At 35.0% G+C, this 21450-nt stretch overlaps 1 protein-coding gene across 1 annotated transcript; it reads right to left on the bottom strand.

Annotated features, from left to right (window-relative positions):
- Window positions 1-15131: 15131 nt before the first annotated feature.
- On the bottom strand, window positions 15132-16532 carry LOC124361550. The gene has a single exon (XM_046815611.1). The coding sequence runs from the start codon at window positions 16530-16532 to the stop codon at window positions 15132-15134; it is 1401 nt and encodes a 466-aa protein (XP_046671567.1).
- Window positions 16533-21450: the final 4918 nt, after the last annotated feature.

Genomic DNA, 21450 nt, shown 5'->3' with positions numbered 1-21450 from the left:
GACCACTTTTGGCTGGTTTATACCTTTCAGTTGAACCCATCACTAGGCACAGCAAAAACCGATGTGTCACTTAATTCAGGGAAACCTTATGGATGTCCAGGAGCGACACATAACTAACCGAAAATGTCGATATTCTGAGGTTCATGGGCAATTCGATAGGTCTAGTCTACTGTGGGAGATGACTGTTGGAGCTGGTGGGGTTTGTTCCCTAAACTCAGAGGTTCTTGCTAGCCTCAACAATACCTTACCCATCCTGAATAACCTGTCACTGAGGAAGCAGCGCAAAGGTTATTACAGGACTAAGTGCAATTTGTAAGCGTCTTGTCCTATGAGAACAAAAAAACTACACTGCGCTATGATATCTTACACTAGTTCAATTAATTATCGAATTACACTTTACTTAACTTTAATATACAAAACCATGTTAGGTTATGACGCCCACACAAGCAGTGTGCCATGTGACTAATGATATAAATAGGGTAGCGCGGATTGAAAAGATACATCGGTTTTGCTGTAAGAAGTATCGGTTCAACTATAAGCTTAAAACTCATGAACACGTCGAATAGTAAGTTTCATAATACTGTTGGCTAGAAGAGTTGAGTTAATATACCACATTTTATTTAATAATTTTGAAAACCATTTGTGGTAAATTTTATTCGGCATCAATATGTGAGTGGAATATACTTTACTTTGCACGAGTATTACTTTCTTCACGTGTTTGGTATACAGCAGCCGCTATGATAAACTGCCTAGAGCGCTGTCTACACATGATGTACTTGTACTGACTCCACTATCAACCTCTGTTTGTGGTTGGACATACAATCCCCGGAGCCTGGGGTAATTGGGACAAAGGTAAACCGCACTAATTGTTCCGAAGCTGGTTCTACAACATCAGTATAGATCTGTTCAAGTGTAGGGCTACCTATTATATCTTCCCTATCTCTCCCACCTATCAGTACTAATTACGTCTGGCTGTATACATGTTATTATAACAATTAGGTAGTAAGAGAAAATAATAATCATGGGGTTTTATTACGGGTTTTTATTTTTTTAATTAAATAAATAAATTTATTATGAACTGTAAAAATGTAAAGATAAAAATAAAATCGAATTTATTGATTTCGTGATTTGAATTGGATAACTATTAAATTTTGTTTAAGTAGTTATTATCATTTATTAACGCATAAGTGTGGAAAATATTTTGTATCTTCAACACTACAAATTAAACGTAAAACTAGTTGGTAACATAAGAACGATCTTTGTAACCAGATAAAATATTTTTATTACCCGAATCCCTCTTATTGGGTGGGGTTTGCTATTCTAACTTCGTAGTCTTAAACATTTTTTATAACAGGAGGGTATAAGCCCTCCTGAGACTATTCAATATAATTATATTTTTAATGTAGATTATTGTGTAGTTATATATGTACAGAGTTTGGGTTAGAAGGTTATAGAAAAGTTATTCTAAGAAACGTATTGCGCAGTGGGGGTTTTGTTATGCATGTACTTTGCTTTGAGAGTTGGAACGAGAAATCTAACTTGAAAGACTAAGTTGTATATTATTCAACACATGGCATCTGTAATAATACACACCTACATAAATAAATTTATATTGTAAATTATTAAACCCATTGATGTATATTATATACATATCACTTAAAATTACAAATCCACTAAAAGACTATTTTATTAATACATTAACAATATTTCAAAGAGATAAGTGTTTATAATGTTTATAGAACTCATACTAAAACCACGCCATACAGTCAGTTCTTCATGATATCTAATTACCAGTAGTTAAATTGAAATATCACTATCAGTTGCACAGTATGAGCTACTTTCTAGTTACGTATCCTTTAATGTAATAAACTATTAATACATCCATTTTAGTGTCCTCTGAACAGGAATGCAAGTAATATGCCATTTCGATAATGATTGCCGATTCGAGTAATTAATTTGGGACAGGTTAGAAATTATTAGTCCTGTACTCTACTCTGATGCTACAAGGACTTTGATGTGGTTTGGTTTCTGTATTTTTAATCTAACATGAGTAGTTTGATGTAGATGGTTTAATTTGAACTTTGAATGTATTCAGTATGGTAATACATACATACATATATAAATATTATTATTATAAATTATTATTACTCATTTTTAGAATACTGAATCTATTACTGATTATCATAAAATGTCTTATCTCTTTAATTTATGACAATTAGAGGGATGGGTAGTTATAAATCATGCAAGAGCCATTATAAATTCGTATGTAAATGTGATGTGATATGTAATTTTATTTTTATATCTAGAAAAGTATTAAATACAATTTTTTAATCAGTGCTTTAAGCGCTAATGTCTAAGTTAATCTGTTCAAAATACAGTATATCAAGTGCAATAACTAAAAGGGGCGTAAAAAAGTGTTTTTTAAGAAGTACTTCGATGCACTGAAGAGTTTTATTATTTGTAAAAATATGTGTAATATGATTTCTATTTATCGTTTTTATCACTAACAGAACACTATTAGCTGTAGTATACTCATATACATTTGTTTAGTTTCAGTATAATCACATCGTCCTTCTCCATAATAAAATGTTATATGTATTATATAACACATAAAAGTTTAGGCTGTTGTGATAAACTGTAACGTGTATGTTGATGGATAGGCTATAATTTACACAGCTATGTATTTGTCAACATATCTTGAATTATAATAACTAACTTATTTTAGTTCTCCGTATCCCTCAATTGAAATGGTAAATATAATACTTATCTTTTAGGATCCGTATTTGGACAGTCCTAAGTTCTGACCATATATGTGTAGTACTGTTGAAGGTATACCTTTCTACAATTGCATTATTATTTCTGAAAGGCTAGTGGTATTATAAGTAGGAAGACGACTTATATAATGGTCTGGCTTTACACATATAGTTCAGCTTGTATAGGGGAAGGTAAACCTAAAAAATTAATAAGGATAAGGATGATATATCACCATATTTGTTTGTTCTGAAAGGAATTTACAACTTTCATTTCCTTTTTTATTATATCTGGAGTTTTCCATGTATACCTGTAAATACCAAATGATTCTGTTATCAAATGTATAACATGTGATATTATTTTTTAGATGGTAAAAAATCACCACTATGTAATTTACTTTTGCAAGCTGTTAATTTGTTGTAACATTAAGATAATCCTAAAACCATTATCCTATTATGATCGTTTTGTACGTAAAAGTACAACTTAGGGTCTTACATTAAAAAATTGTAGCTTCATATACCTGCAAGAACTATTTGTTAGATGGAAATAAATGCCAATCGATCACAGCTAAAATCTGTGTTATGCAAAGAGACACGAAGTTATACCATTACAGATTATAGACATATTTCTGGTATATTCACAGTGAAATATTAAAAGAACGTTAAAATATGTGTATATATTCAAATCAATTTTTATGAGCAGGGTACATTTCTATATTTTGGTTACATATAAGATAGTGTTTTGTGCCAAATATTTTTACCACGAGTGCAATATTTTATAAGACTCGCCTAATTCTCCACAAGTATCATAATCCTTAGTTCTACTCAAAGACTAAAGAAAATGTATGAGCAAATATTTTCCTCGTGGCACGTGTCAGTACACGTGTCATGAATATTCATTTTTGCAGATGAAAGCTCCAAAAGTGATGAAACCACAGTAAATGGTTATTTCCGGGAGCAACAATTGCATTCACTCGCCATCACCGCGGATTACACCTCTTTGTTTCAGCTAGATCAACGTTCACAATCCCGTCCTGAAATATCCATTGATGTAGCCAGATCATTACAGTTTGAATAAAGGCTTTATTTTAAATGTGATCAAGTTTATGTGAAATATATGTATTTAATTATTTGATCACAAGTATCAATTTGTATAAACACGACTGTTGTTGTATTCTAGGAATATAATAATAATCCACTAAAGTATAATAATATATTGCATGAAATATAATAGTTTTGTATACTACCATCAATCCAATCCTACTTCAATGTTCTAAAGGTGACATTGTTCGAAGGTTAACCTTTATCGTCAGACTTTAGCAGCCTTGGTGGTGGATGGATTTATCATGGAATGAAAATCACACAAAGCACAATAGCGCTCGAGATTACATGTAGTTTTTTTTAAGTAGAGACCGATCATTTCTTCTGGAGTAGCCATACATCTTAAATTTTAATGAACGTAGGAACATAGGAATCCAAACATAGATTGCACCATCATAATCCTTTACTACTGCATTTAAAAAAAACAATTTAGAACATGTAATGTCAATATTGAATAACACATAGAAACCATAAACCAACACAAAGCAAACATATACGATATACTGCTATTCCTTAATGTGAGGCTTCCCACTATTACTCCATCTACTCTATCATATAGGACTGTCAATACTAACTAATTAGGCGTTCTAAATAAATCTGAAATTCAAGTATAACAATAAGCTGGTAGTAAGAATCAGCTCCTACACAAATTGGAGTGATACTATTGATCTCCTTCATTTACACTGTTCAGCTCATCATGAATGTCATACGCCTCTGTACAATAAAAACTTAGCTCAAAGGAAGGCATATTAGGAAAAAATTACGTGGGTAAAGCTAATTGAAAAATAATTTCTTCAAAAATATTAAGAAACTTGTATATAGTCATATAGACATTAACTCTCTCTTGACTTCTCAACCTTAAGTAGGTTGTATATTTAAATAATATACAATGAGTCAGATATAAATGTTTAATACACAGAAATGATGTTCATATAATTTATCAATACGAAATTACAAAGTTATTTCCACAATTTTAATACAAAACTGTTAAATGCAATAAGAAACATATTTGTAGTAGTTCCTGAGTGAAAAGAAATTGACTTTAAAACCAATATATAAAAGAGAATCAGTGAATACAAATACTTTGTATTTAAAAATTAACAATTCTAACTGTGTAATGAAAAAGTTTAGAACTAAAATATAATTTGCTAAATGTTATGAATATGAACTAAATATAACATGTTTATAAATTACAAAGGAGAATACAACTCAGTTTACATTCATATCGGTAGTGAATCTTTCAAAAGTAATATACATGATTTTGAAACACAACGTAAATTAGCGCTAGCAAGTTAAGGTAATCTCAATCACTTCACTTGAACCAATTGATCTGGTAAACTGGAAAGTTCCGTCAGTGTTGTCAACCCTACTACATTTGAATCAACTCATCGATGTATGTTTGAAAATCGTGGCACATTTAGCAAGATAATGGCTTTTCCATCCATCACGAGACGAGTAGATGTTTTAATTACTCTGAATCAAATTGTGTCTTATATTTCAAAGTTCCTTTAAAATGTTACTAACCACCTGACCATATATGGATCCGATCATCAACATCTAAAACAAGAAAACGATATTTTCAGATGGTTCGAGACGAGTAGATGTTTAAACCACTCTGAATTAAATTGTTTTTAAACTGCAAACCTTCGTCACAACGTTACTTACCACCTGACTCTATTTTGATCAGATCATCGATATCTGCTCTGAATTCCTTGGGAATATAACAATATAATGGCGTTCCCAGCTATTGCACGATGCGAGTAGTTGTTTAACTAAAAAGCTCCTTCAGAACGTTATCAACCAGCTGAATGTGTTTGAATTTGCTAATCGATATCAGTTCAAAAATCGTGGCAGATATAGCAAGATAATGAAATTTCCAGCTGTCGCAAGACAATTAGTTAATTCAATCAATCTTAATCAAATGGATTGTTAAACTGCAAAGCCCCGTCAAAACGTTAACAATCACATGACTATATATGGATCAAATCATCGATACCTGCTCGAAAATTGTGGCAGTTGCAGCGAGATAATGATATTCCCAGCTGTCGCGAGTTGTTTTTTATTACTTTCAAATTGTACGCGCTGTTATTCAGTGACATGGGTTGCGTCTTTCCTATATTTTGAAGATAGTAATGCTGGTTTTTTTAATATGAAATATAGATATACGTAATGAGTGTATATATATATATATATATACGTAATGAGGCGTGAATTATATTAGTCGGTTTTCACAATTTTGATTTAAAATACCTAAATTATAATAGTGTTTCTCATTCAGGAAATAAACTTTACGTTTATAACATATGACGTAAAGTTTCGCCTGACATCTAAAAAGCATTCGTTCTGTGAATGTTAATGAACACGTATTTTCCAGTACACGTTCAGATCCCAAAAAACAGTTGTAAAAGAATATATTTGCTAATACTTAAAATAATAGCTATAAAGCACGAACTCTGTCACTTATAAATGTTTGTCTTTCTAACAGGCACAATTACTGAATATGTATTCACGAAGTAGGGTCATAATACTGGAATAACGTCATGATGGTGTGAATAACTTTAATTTAAGTACCTTAATAGATTACTACAGGGTTATTCCCCACAACGATTTATACACTTGTTTGTGTACATAAACTTAAATTAATGTTTGACTCTACATTAATTTGAAAATCACTCCATCTTGTAATTATATAACTGACATTGTATTAAGTCATGCGTTTCTGAAAAAAGAAAATAACCAAAAACCTAATTAGTAGATTGCTATATTTTTATTAAAAAAAAACTAATCTAATCATCAATAAGCTCATGCAATATATTTATTTCAAAATTTAAAATAAAATAAATAGAAAGTTTTGGTATTATATAAATAAATATTACTTGTTGTTTATTTTGCATACGTAGCATATATGTTCTACATAAACTTAATAACTATTCTGAAAGATAGCTTAGAATGGTTTCTGAAATAATGTCAGCACTTCCTATAGGACGATGGAACTATAGTAATGGAAGACACGTTTAGATTTATGTTTTGGTCCTGGTTTTCAATACCATATAAAAGGCCATAAGTATGTGTAAATTTGTTTTTCTTGAGGTTTGTTTAATTTTTTGCCTTTCTACTGTACTACAATATAATATTGGTATACCGTGGTATAAAATAGTGTTTGCTAATGTTTACTCTGGCTTAGTAAATAATTATCTAAATATAACATTTTTTGTGTGCGATTACGTTGTCAAATAATTGTATTTCAATTGGGTAAAGATACAAATATATTTTTTACCATCTTAAAGAGTGTTATGTTGTATTTTCAGCTACTAGTTAAGTATGTATATTCTTTACACATGGGATATATGAATAATGTACAACTTGTACAATTGTACAAATAAGTTAGCAACTGAAAACTAATGCTATGTGAACGAACATAATTATTTGTGTTTGCATCTTAAGTTTATTTGCATCTGAGCTTATTCATCATAAAAAATAGCTCATTTCTTTCAGGTCATCCGGCCAGTAGAACCGTACATCAAAAACAATATGTCACTTCCAATTTTGTAACCATTTGCTAGCCCAGGAGGGAAATTATTTAACCCCAAATGTTGATTTTATTAGGTGGGTTCGTCGATAAGTCCGGATTATAGACGAGTATAGATCTAAAAGTCTTAAACCGACCTACCATATCCTTTTCTCATGCTGTATGACTGAAAAAGTGAACACAAAGTTTTCTCGCGCTTATATTTACATGTCATCTGAGCAATAAGACATCCTCACCCAAACTAAATATCCTGTCACTCCGAGATCAAATGTCCTCTTAGGACTAATAACAGTAAGACATATATTCTGTTTTGTTCTGTGAAAATTGTTTGCTTCTGATCTTAGCAAATTTACGGGTATAAATCTATTATAGCGTGATATTTTCTCAGTACATGAGGATGGGTGGTTATATTCTAGGTGAAAGGATATACAAAGGATAAAGGATATACAAAGGATAAAGGATTTGATAAGTCAGTGGCTTTTGTCATCAAACCTATCACTGAACCTTTCATAAGCGACTTGATTATTTATAGCAAAATGACACCGAAAATTTTAATTCAGATTAAAAGTGAATATAATTAGTAAAGAATTAGTGAGGCGAACTATACATATATTAATGATAGTTGTGGCGTTCACTAAACCTCTGAAATGAATAATTTCGTATTTATATGATGAAAAAAACCAGTGTTGGTCAATTCTTTATTACTTTTGTAGTACAAAATTAAAAAATTACCATTATTCTTAAAATGAATTATGAGTCTACTCAAAATATATAAATGCTTTATATCTCTTAAACGGAAAGAAAATAAAAATAAGGTACTTTGGGATTATACCGACCACACCCAGACATGAATCGTTATTTCACATTTCGTTTCTACTGATTACTAGATTAGCGTAGAACAATATTTCGTCAATATAAAACAGGAATTGTCTTATCGCAAACCCCTCCCCATCCTCAGACAGAGGTCAAAGTCGAGCGTCTAGTAGATAACGTGATTGCAGTCTCGCCGCCCGTTCAGCTGGTGCATCGCTTTGTTGTACTTCCGTGTTTTACCTCTACATTTCTCCAAACACAAAAATTCAACAAAAACAATCATTTACCAAACTAAACTCTTTATTAAAAAAACACTAAAAACTTGTTTTTATTCTTGATCACATTCCGCCACCCAAAATGCGAGTGCCTCCGGCCATCAGCGCGGGCCTTGGCAGCACCTTCGGTGCTGCCCCGCGCTGATGTCGATGAAAGAAAAACATCCCTCGAGATAGTACCTATCAGTAAAATATCAAATTCTAGAGGGGCTAATCAGAAATATAAATTGAATTGTAATGGAAAGGCAATTATGTACCGTGCAAATCACGTGATGCCGCGCGGCCTGCCGTAATCAGGATTCTCGAGAAAGATAAGATAACAGCGACAACAATACCGATCACAATACCTGGAAATGCTTGTAAGTTTGTAATTTTGTAATTGAAGAGTAGTTTTTTCGTTCTATCATGTTTGTTTCTATAAATTTCTATTTTTGTGTTCTTCATACTAGTGTGGTCGGTATAATCCCAAAGTACCAAAAATAAATTATGTATGTTGTAGACACTTAAATAGCTTTATTTTTAATTATACATTTTAAAATTCAAATATTATTTCTTAAATAAACGAAAATTGTGATCACTTAACTTTCTAAGTTAATTACTATTCACCTTACAAAACTAAGAGAGGAAGGGAACTGTTATGAGTTGGCCTTAATAGTTCTGCTTAGGATAATTAAGTAGATATAAAATTTAATCTTGAATTGTAGAATAAAAATATGTGATTATTATGTCTTAAATGAATAGTTATTTTGCCTTACTTTAGAAGAGTGAAACATTTGTTGCAGGACGTAATAATAAGAAAATGCTAAATAATAACTTTTGTAATCAAAGACAAAGGAAATGGATTACACGTTCCCTTTCCTGAGTAATAAAAAAGATGTACTAAAAAGTAAAATCAATAGTAGAATACGTAACATATGTACAAATGGAAAAAAGTTTATGGTTACTGAAATAGAGTACTAACACCTTACTTTCTATATTTAACGACAAAAATGTAAATATCAGGATTTGCAACACAAATAATGGAATCTACACAACAAACATACACAGCAAAATTTACATATGCAGATTACTGCAGCGTTTAGATGGACATGTCGGAGCGTAAGTGCTGATATCGGTAGTAGTTATCTGCTCGGGTACACACGTGACGAATATATGTCAGGAATGAGTGAGTGAGGGTGCTACTCAATCTCACTTATTACTCCTGCAGTGAGGGTGCTGCTAATATCACTTAGTACTCCAGCAGTGAGGGTGTAAGGCTGCTGCCCATTATCAGTACACACTAGCAGTGAGGGTGCTGCTAATATCACTTAGTACTCCAGCAGTGAGTGTGTAAGGCTGCTGCCCAGTCTCAGTACACACTAGCAGTGGGGGTGCTACTAATATCACTTAGTACTCCAGCAGTGAGGGTGTAAGGCTGCTGCCCATTATCAGTACACACTAGCAGTGAGGGTGCTGCTAATATCACTTAGTACTCCAGCAGTGAGTGTGTAAGGCTGCTGCCCAGTCTCAGTACACACTAGCAGTGGGGGTGCTACTAATATCACTTAGTACTCCAGCAGTGAGGGTGTAAGGCTGCTGCCCATTATCAGTACACACTAGCAGTGAGGGTGCTGCTAATATCACTTAGTACTCCAGCTGTGAGTGTGTTACTACATACGTTACAGCTGGAAAGTGACAGTATTACATCTATGTTTAGGACATGAAAGTTGGTAGAAATAGGCTGAGGTAAACTATTTTCATATATACACTATTCATAGCTTTCATTTAACTAATTTAAACAAAGCTGGACATTATTCATGAAATTATTATTTATCAAAACCATTATGTGTAAATTAAATGTGTAATTTTTCGTACTAATATATTTGACAGGTATACATGGAGTACCTGTTTATTTTAATGATATGTCCGAAATATCATTTTTTTATGAGGAAATTGATACATATTATCAAATTATTTTATTTAAGACCATAGGATAGTCAGGGAAAACTATATTTTATTTATAAATTTCATAGTATCCTCAGTTTACCTTTTTACGATTACCAGTACGTTTGTTACAAAAGACTTACCACGGTGGAGTTATACCTCTGAAAAAGTAGCAGTTATGTCAGCTGAGTAGTTGTATAGGGGGTTTCCACTTTATGGCGACTATAAAACTGAGGGAAGCCGCCACCAGCTTAGCTATTAAACATTCAAACATTTACATTTTTATTCTTTACTTTCTACGTAATGTCCTTAACGTAAAACACTGTTATGTCCCAGTCGTTTTTACTGATTATAATTGTAGCTATAGGTAATATAGTTGTTTTTACATTCGATATGATCTTCTTCCATTGAAATAATGTTTTAATAAGCGTCATTTATGGGACATAGTGCATCAGGAAAACGCATAATTGATGGATTATTTTTTTATTACTTTAAATGGCATTTTATAATGTATAGTTTGTGCAATCTAACATAAACCTAACAGAATTTAGATAGATATATCCAAATATCAAAGTTTTTTTAACACAAGTATTCTACAGTAGATTAATAAGAATTTAATTTTACGTACATTGAAATTGATTTCTATCTTTAAGCTTTTTGTTGTGTACACATTATTCAATAAAATATAATAATTATGGTAGGTATAATAGTAATGCCATGAGTACTGTCCGTAAACATAAATTTTGCTTTTATTATTAGTAATTGAACTGAAAATCTCTAAATATTAATACTCACGTATTCTACAGTAAGAGATAAAAGTAGGTCATTGATTATCTTTCCATTTTTTTATTTAGCCTGCAAGGAAGTTGCATGTGTTTAACTCTCTTGGTGAAGCAGATTTTATATCATCAATGAAAGTCTCGGTTTATAGCCGATTAGTTCGGGGTTATTTTAATTAGGTTCGTGGTAAAGTTCGTCATGGCCAATTTTCGTGGTTGTAAATTTCTGTGGTAGCGACACTTTTTACTTTACTGCCTCTGTAGAGTCACAATAATGGTCTATTTAAAAGGAAGTATTTTTATTAGAAAAACTATTAGGCCAGTTTGAAACCTCAGAAGTAGAGTGTTCAGGAGTAGAACTGTACGATTATGTTTAGCGGCTATGTAAGTTCAGTCAGTGACATTGCAAGGCAAATCTACATTATAGATAAAAATTATTTATTTAGTTTAAAACATCAAACGAATACTATGGAGTAACTATGGCATACCAATGGCATGTAATTTAGTTATAAAGAATATTAAAAAAAAAAGAAAATTCATTTAGTTGTGTAATAAATGAACAGATAGTTTCTGATCAAAATACGTAGGATTTACCTAATGTAGTTCTGGCTACCACAAACGTGACTCGGTCACGTACAAGAGAGGGCAGTGACAGTTAGATCACGAACTAACCGCTCAATAGCTGTCTGCCAATTGAATTTATTGCTACCACTGTGATATTGTCACGCCTCCTGCTCAGCTGGGGCGAAGGGGGTGTCCTCAGGAATCAAACGCAGCTCAGATTACAGCAACTTTATTTAAACGACAACACTTCCGAACCCATGGACACCACGCGTCACGACCATCACTAGGCTAAGCCCTACACTAGGTCGGCCCTCAGGGAGCTCAGACGTCCGCTCGCGCCGGAGTCCTCTCACGTACACACCGCCTCGGGCGCTCACCTTGCTGACCTCCCCCTGCAGTACTTCCAGACGGCGGGAACATGGGCCCCGACGTCACACACCCCCAGCCAAATTAAGGGTGGTTGTTGGGGTGGATGCCCTCTAGGAGTTCGTCTTCTTCATTCTTCCAGGTCCTGGCAGCTGGTCCCTTGGTTGTGTTCAGCTGGGCGGCTGGGTCACGTGCACAAGTTACCATGGCGTCTACTCTCACGTTTCGCCGCGTATCGCTAACAGTGTGGCTAGCGGTCGGGGTTCACCAACAGTCAATAGTTGTCTTTAGATGTGGAGGAAACACATGGGGAACAACGACACTGCGGCAGCCACTTCTCAGGGACAGTCATTTACACTGGCACATAAAGTCTCTGGCGTTGGGACGGCTTGATCACAAATAAAGTCTCTGGCGTTGGGACGGCCCGATCACGAGCCTCAGTCGTTCGCTCCCATCGGTACCGCTTCACTAATACATTTCCAGGGAAAGTTTATTAATTTTAATGTTATTCCAGCGTCAGGCAATGAATCGTTCCTCACAAAGGTTTGCCTTCTACAAAAACATGTTGTCCTACGAGAGCCTATCTACCTACTCTAGTTAGCAATGTTTGCTATTGGTGTAATCGCATTTATTTGACAGAAAAATTAGTTCATAGAAACTTACTCTTAAATACCCGCGGTGTTGTCCATTCCCTTACATTATACATCTATCCTTACGTGTAGTTATATTCGACATTTTATATTAAAAATACATTAATCAACTTTACATGTCTTTATAATTACTTGAAGCGAGAAATTATAATTGTATATGAATAAATGAGTTCATGACACATTCCGGAACCATTCAGCTGTTCTGTGCGAGTCATACAAAACAAAATATATTAATCCTCTATATTGCCCTTTCTTATGATCTAGTACAATGACGATATTCCATTTCAAACATGATAATATTATTATTAGAACTATTTACCAAATTACTAACTAGTACATTAATCCTTATTATCTACCCATACTATAACTTACTATTGCAAAAACACTTTTTTTATAGATAATAACCTTACAACGTGGATATTATTATAGGGATCCAAACTAAATAATTGTAATTATAAGTCCACGACAAGGCTATTCTAGATATTTGACATCTTCCTACTCATTAACATAGACAAGTTAAACAAACTATAGTAGGACATTATAAGCGTAACCATGTACTACAGGATACAGATATTTTACAGTGCAAGAGGTGGTACAAAGTTTTGTAACTGAAGTTGTGCACAGCAGCAGTGCCTACGTGACAAAAGTAGCTGTGGTCAGCAGTAGCCGTCCGGCCTCTCTGGTCACCTGACCTCTCGGGTCACCGGCCTGGCTCTGAGCTACTGGACTTCCCACCGGTGCTCTAAGACTTAGCATGAAATGACTTCGTTTTTCAACAAAGCTCTTATCTCTTAAATTTTATTCTTTACATACATCTAACTACCTTTTAACATAACTACCTCAATACCACACAAGAATATGTTAATAGCTAACTATACCCGAACAACTTATAAGTTACTTTGTATGCATTGACAAGTTAATATTTGATTATTTTTATTCCCCAAATTACAAACAAATTACAAAAGTAATTACTTAGTTCTTCACATTGGTTAGCATAACATTTGGTTTCACATACGGTGTTACAATCTTAGAAACTAACTTGTCAACGCTTAATTCATAATTACGTTAATGACAACTGGAAGGACAACATAAATTATTATTAAATGTTTTACGTCAGTTTTATAATACAATAGGCAATTATATTTTACTAAAAAATTATTATGTCATTGCGACGTACCAATCCTCTTAAACATTAAGTCTTAACCTAATCTAGGAATTCTAAATTTATTTCAAGGGTTCCCTGTATTTACAGAATAATTATGAGTTTACAATTTAATTATTATTAGTCAAAATCAACTTCTAACCATTCCACGCTGATATTGGCGTATGTATACGTACCGCTGAAAACAGAACATGTATTTCACCTAGTCAATCATAATAAACAGTTTTGGAATATAAACTCTTATATTAGCTAATACTCATATTCACTCACATTCACTCTGAGTGGCCACTGGGTTTTTTGAAGTGAAAACTTCTTTAGGCGCGTTGAGCGTTTTGGTAGAGGGTAAAATCCTCGGTTCGCGTCACCGACATGCTATAGTTGAATTAATTACAAAATAGGACTGGCGCTCGGCATAGGAGGGGGAGCGGCGTTGCCACGTTGACGTCGCTTGGTGTTACAGGGTACAGCAGATCTGCTAGCCACGCGCGTTTCACTGACCGTTTATTGAGTCTTCAATTGATTATATTATTATTCTATCAATTTATTCCTTACGGTTAATAATTTTGAGTGACTTTTGGTCATTTACACAAAATTATTATCAAGTTCACTCATGACCTTGTATGAACTTGTTTGCTCATACTTTTCGTTTTGGTGTTAATAAATGAAACAAACTCACGTAAATATTGATTTAAATAATTACATAAATATTTGGTTGCACATTTAATTTTAAATATCATAAAAATTGGCTAGATAATAATTATGATGTAATTTTAAACCAGTACCTATTCATAAAAATTATTTAAAATATGATTTTTAAGTGTATAGTTTTGTCGTATTTGCATGCGGAAATAGAATTAAAAATATATTCATTTTATTTTTTTTCGAAAAATTAAACGATATATATATATATATATATATATAATAGTAAATCTATCAAATTAAGCAGGATAAGAAAACAATCAACAAGCATTAAATGTTAAATATTTTTATTTACATACATATTACTGTCATTCAAAACAATAACGTTTAATTAGGTCTAGTTTAGTAGCTGTACTCTGAAATTGTTTATTACGTACACTTATTAAAATTCATCAAATTGTTGTACTCTACCTTCTGGGCATAATTGTTGCACTCCACTTAAGTCACTGTCACTTTCATTTTCACTGTCATGTTGAGATTCATCTGATAGCAGATGGTCAAAGCGATCTTCTCCCAAATTTTAGTCATCCGAAAAAGCACTGCTGTCGTCGCTGGAGTCGTCGTCGCTGTTTAACGTGATGATGAGCTCTTCAATCCCAGTTTCTAGAACACCCTCATTTTTCCACGCATCCTCTATGGTTTTCCTTGTATGTGATAAAATGTTTTTCCACTCATCTCCTGTTACTAAGTCTATCCCTTCCTTGGTTAATCTTGTTACTTCCGTCAATGAGAACGTTTTATTGTTTTTTGCAACGTGTCCTTTGATTTGGGCCCAAATCAACTCTATAGCATTGAAGTGGCAGTGATACGGAGGTAAACGAATTACAGTATGGCCACGTTCCTTGGCTAACTCATCAATAACATATTTTAGAAAGCGAGGCTTGTGTAAATGTATTACTTCCAAAAGTTCTGCTTTCTTCATGTCTGCTTCAAATGGGATGTTGAATTTCTGTAGCCATTCCACCATCAAACATTTTTTTGAAGCCATTGTTGGGGCCTTGTCCAATACTTTTGAGTGGTACTTAGCATTATCAAATACTATGGTTGAGGATTCTTCCAAATTTGGAAGAAGATTGCTTACAAACCAGCCTAAAAACTTTTCGTGGTCCATTTCTTCATGGTAATCACTCGTTTTTTTCGAAGAAAAAAGTAGAAGGCTGTTTGGAATAAACCCTTTAGAATTACCGGCGTGAAGCAATATCATTCTTCCCCCTTTACCCAGAGGTACGGACATTGTACCTTGAACAGAGTCGTCTGTCCAAGCGTTTGTTTGGGAGTGATTTGTGTTAACCCATGTCTCGTCAATCCAGACTACTTCATCTAAATTTAAGTTCTTCATTTGTCGAAGAAACCTACAGCGCCATGCAACTACATCTGGTCTTTCAAGAAGTACTTTCCGTTTCCCAACTGACTTGTACTTGAAGCCAAGTTGTTTTAAAACAAGTGAAAGTGAAGATTTGCAACCGTTAAATAAATCAGCATCCTTCAATGATTGAATTAGTTTTTTTAAAGTTGGATATTCCTTTCGTCTATAGTATGCATACACATGGCGACGGATTGCATCTTTTTGGAAATTATCGAGGTTTGTAACTCGTTTCTGACGTGGAAGTTTCTTTTTGTTTGGGGTATGTACTTGTCCACTTCCTCCCTCAACGATGTTTTTCTTCTTCTCTGAACAAATGTTTACAACGGTATTTTTATTTATGCCCAGGGCCGCTGCAGTTCGTTGTACAACTTTGGCAACGGGTAAGAGTGGGCCATTGTTTGTTTTTTCCTGTTGGAAATATTCTTTGGCAGTGCAAACAAGTTTTCTGGCTTGAGTGCGCAGAGGTACACCACGTCCTACGTTCTGATAATGTAAACGCTTATGATGAATGCGCGGACACCCACGACGCTTCACAGTTTGATTTTCTGCATTCATGATGTAAATATAATCATTAACTACCAGTACGAAGGTTATGAAAGTACAAAATAGTTTGTTACACTAGGCCTAAGTCACAACTAAGTCCTGAAAAGGACTGTTTAACAACGGTAACACCACTATAGTTACACAGAACACGAGACTACAAAGTGAAACGCACGAATCGGTTGCTGGGCAGAGACTGAGACTGGACTGAGGAGTGACGTGCGGATGTGAAAACGGCAACGCTGTGCGGTTTACTCGAAGCTGATTGGCTGCTCTCAGCCGTCGACCGCGCCCCTCCCACCGGTCCCAGTCCTATTTTGTAATCAATTCGACTAATGATACTAACCTGCATGAAAAAGTCAGTCTCGCTGTGTTTTTTAACCGTAGACTTGGCCGCGGACTACTAACCTGCATGAAAAAGTCAGTCTCGCTGTGTTAAATCTGTCCCGGCGGAGTATGAAAAACAGACTGCGAAAATCAGTGACCATTACGGCTTCCTCTCGCGATTTAAAAGTGAAGCCAATGTCGTACAATTCTGTAAGATGCGTCAAATCAAAGCTCTTAATATTGGCAATCTATTGGTTACATTTTTAAATATTAAAAAAATTTCAAAATAATTTTGATTATTGTTTACATTTTACATAGCGTTTACAATGACAAGAAAAAAGTAGTAAGCAGGGATTTTTTTTTTATTTTTTGGTCAGACAAAATTTGTCAGCGAGAAAGTTGTGTGAAAATAGATGAATATTTTTTTTGTAATTTATCATTTTATTATTGGAAGTTTAGTTTAGCCTGTAGTAGCGTATGAATTGATGAGTGAACGTTTCTGCCAGAACTGTAGTTGGCGCATTGGCTCACTGATACCGTATTAACTCAATAAATTAGTTTATTGTGCAATAAAAATACCTTTACGAAAGAACCAAGTTAATTTAACTAATTTATTAGTTTTAAAAATATTGTGGGTTTAATTGTTATTGCAATTATATACACTATCCGTAGCAATAACTGTATTATTTACAACGGTGTTCAACTCACTGTTGTTCACTCGGTGTTTACTCACTTGTATGCTATGTTTAACTAACTATTAATTATACAGATAAGTGAATAATGAAAACAACGAATATATTTTTAAACATTTTTAATATTTGTACGAATATTTGTATTTAAAATTTAGCATTATTCATTTTAATTATGTTTTTAATATTTAACCTCTTTATCATGAAATGAGTATTATTACGGTATAAGATTTATCTTACTAGCGTGGTAAAATAGATTTCTAGTTATTTGATAATATTTTTTCGTGGATTTTAAAATTGGAAAATTAAAAAAATGTTATAATAATTTTAGATTTTATGAAATATGTTCATTTATTGTTTTTATTAAGATATTGCTAAGATAATTGTATATTAATTATTTTTTTCAACCACTTTGTATTTATATTTTGTTCATGATTTGTTTAACCCATCATATGTAACTAATAAATAAAACATAAAAAATTTCATATAATTTTTGCATATAGTTTTAATTACTCTCAACTTAATAGTTCCGTTTTCACTTCTATCGGCAGTCCCACGACTGCTACTGTTTTTTTTTTCATTCAAACTTTCACACTCCCCACATTTTCATTCACACACTGCTCTCACAAATGCTCCTATACCTAAGCCTACTAGATGGGGATTTCTCACAACAATTATGGTTAGTAAACAAAAATAAATGGAGTGCAGCACGGCTGACAGTGATGTAAACATGTCCCTCTCCACTGACAAAACCTTAAGCGTCGGGCTCTCTAACTTTCTATGTTCTGAAAAAGATAAATTCCAGTGCGGCGGCTGACTAGGCCATTCGTTGTCTAAGCATTCGTCTAGTGTCTCGAAAGTGCTGGAAACATGATTAATTTTAGAGGTGATTTTCAAAGTTTTTAATTTTGACCACGAAGCTGGAAGTATGTGTGCCACAGCTAACTTATCCTCTTCCTGTCTACACGGATAGCTTTCTGAAACCAAAATGTGGGAGTCAGCGACTAAGCTACAATCACACGGCACTCTCACGTGTAGTGCACCCAGGCTCTTACGCTCTGTTATCTTAACTGTAGTGTTCGAAGTGTATCTGCACACAAACTCTAAATGCTCAACAATATGGGTTAGTACATAGGTGAAGTCGTCTATCTGGGTGATAAGTGGCACGTCACCTGACACGCATGAAAATACACATAGTGAGCTCAGCTCTTGTATGGTCGCACCCATAAATGTTTTTCTAGGGCAACGTGATCCGTACACAGCATCACCGGCGTATCTAGGGACATAGCATAGTGGATTAATATTCGGCTGACAGTGCTGCAAGGCTGCTCCCTGTATCACTACCATACTGTCTTCACTGTTAACCAAAAATGACGTTTCCTGCTTAATGGTACAAGTCTGGTTATTCCACGCAAAAGGTATTATTAAAGGGGTATACAATCTCCATTGGGACGTAAGTTTCTTGATTGGAATCTGCAAATTTATTAAGATTGAGTTACCAGAAATTACACAATCAGCTATTTCTAACTTAAGGTATTTAGACACTTCCTCCACTGGTATCGCTAGGTCATAGCTGTCCGCTTTTAATGCAACTGTTAATTTTGTTAAATCCTCTCTTAGCTTATCTGCAGTTATTATAGAATTCGGGATCTTCCCCTCTTGACATTGACTCAATATCTCTAGGCGTGTAACAAGTTGTAACAATTGTAACTGACGTACTGTATGGTGCGCGCTCACCTGTAACAAACTAAAACTCTTGTGATCATTTCTCTGTTCGTTTTTGAATTCCTGCTTCTGAAATCGATCGATTAACTTGGTTATGTTAACGCCAACATCCACGACACGTGCGAAGGTCCTCTCTACTTCTGCACTGTAATTCTTCATACCTAAATTGACATTCTCTATTTCTGAAAAGGCTTCAGTTACTTGCTCACTTAAGCTATTTTCAAATTTTGACATTAAATATTGATTAGTGAATAAAGGTTTTAACTGTCGTTTAGTCGTTACTCCACAGCACCAATGGGCGAAATCTCCTATTACACTTAAACTCCTCTGGACTCTAGCAGACATACTATTAGACTTTACATATACATCGGATTTCCTACTGAGGCTCGAGTTCAGCCATTTCACTTGCTGTCCTATTTGAGATTTATTCCGGGCAAAGCGGTCTCTAAACTCTGTCAGCAGTTTAAGTAGGGCTTTTCTTTCTCTGGGGATAATTGCGGATTAATATCTATGTTTGCCTCCTCAAGCTCGCTCTTTTCTTGTCTTGCTCCCTCGTCTTCGCTGGTCGGTTCTTCTCGCAGTTCACAAATTTCATATACCTCCGCTAACACTTCGCCTCTTTGTAGGCACTTTTTATCATCTGCCAGATACAACAGCAATACTTGGTTAGGTGGCTCGGCGTGAGTCAATCCGTAGGGCACTAGAACAGAATTTTCTCTAAATATTCCTTCCTTTGGTTCCATAACTCCTAAAGTGGGCAACAAACCTTCGTACTTAATTTTCAGGAGTCTCTGACTTCTTGGAGGGAGTTCAGTAGAATCATCACATATTACTCTCGCCTGTATCTGTTGTCTTTCTTCAAACTGTATGTGCTTCAACCACGAGGGGTCTGGAGGTGGACGCAAATACTTGGCGTCTTTTTCCGCGCTGAGGAAATCTACTGAGATTTTTCTTCCGTTGGCGATTATAAATTGGGCTCTTCTCCTCGAGAAATCTATTGTTGTACCAAACTTCAGGTGGAAATCGTTACCCAGGATACAACAGTCACCCACTCCTTTGGCCACAAACACTGGGAACAATATCACACAGTGGCTGATTTCTAAGATAATTTCTATTCTACCCAAAATCTGTACTGGCTTATCGGTGGCTGTCTTAACATTCATTCCTTGTACTGCTTTAATCCTGTCTCTCACGTTGGCTACCAGATTCTCATCAACACAACTCACACAGGCCCCAGTATCTAATATTATTGGCATTGTCCTCTGATTTAATTTTCCTTTTATTTCCAATACTCCCACGGTCCTAACAGTACTGGCCTCGGGACGAGGGAATTCCTTGGGTATAGCGTTGGTAAAATCTCCACGGCGATACTCATGGCGTGGATTACGGTTGTATCTCCTCCATGTGTCATGCCATTCTCGGCGCTCATGTTCTTGGCACAAGACGCTCATCCTCTGTTCATTAGGATGTTCCCTCTGTTGTTGGGAGCTCATTCTAGCGGAACCACTCGCTCCCTGATTTAGTGATTCCCTCTGTCGTTTCCCTGATTTCCTGAGCGACAGGCAACAGCATAATGACCGGGTCTATTGCACCGGTAGCATATCACTCGACCGTCACTAGTTCTTCCACGATTCGAGGTGGAGTAGGCTCCTCTTGCTCTCCCTCGGTTCCACCTTCCATACTGTTCACCATCTTGTGCTCTTCTTTCCCTCGAAACTTCGAACTGAACCCTTGGCTGTTGCTTATTGTTCTCAGTCATGCGGCCTCGTGTATCTCGATTCTTCTCCTGCTGTTCTAGAAGACGCATGCTTAACTTGGCAAATTCAGATGTTAAGTTTTCTAGTTTGCTTTCTAGCTTCTGTGTTATTTCCGTCTTTGATGGCTGACTGGCGTTCCCTGTAGTTGTCGCCTTTGATGAGACTTCCTCCAGTAGGTGGTCTACCCGCTGTCCAGCCATGAAACGTGCGGTCTGGATCTTCCTTACGTTAGCCAGTAGGCTTTCAAGAGTGTCATTGGTCATCACCATCACTTTCTCCAATAGAGATGGCCTTAATCCCCTTAAAACATGTTTGATCTTAGTTCTCTCGTTCATTCCGGGGTCCACTTTTGAACATAAATTTAACACATCCTGTACATACGATTCTACGGGCTCCTCCTCCCCTTGCATCCGCATCCGCAGTCGGAACTCCATC

This window comes from Homalodisca vitripennis, chromosome 4, assembly GCF_021130785.1.
Source record: "Homalodisca vitripennis isolate AUS2020 chromosome 4, UT_GWSS_2.1, whole genome shotgun sequence".
Classification (NCBI taxonomy): Eukaryota; Metazoa; Arthropoda; class Insecta; order Hemiptera; family Cicadellidae; genus Homalodisca; species Homalodisca vitripennis.
Note: the sequence above shows the minus strand (reverse complement) of the source record. Positions and strands in the feature narration are given on the sequence as shown.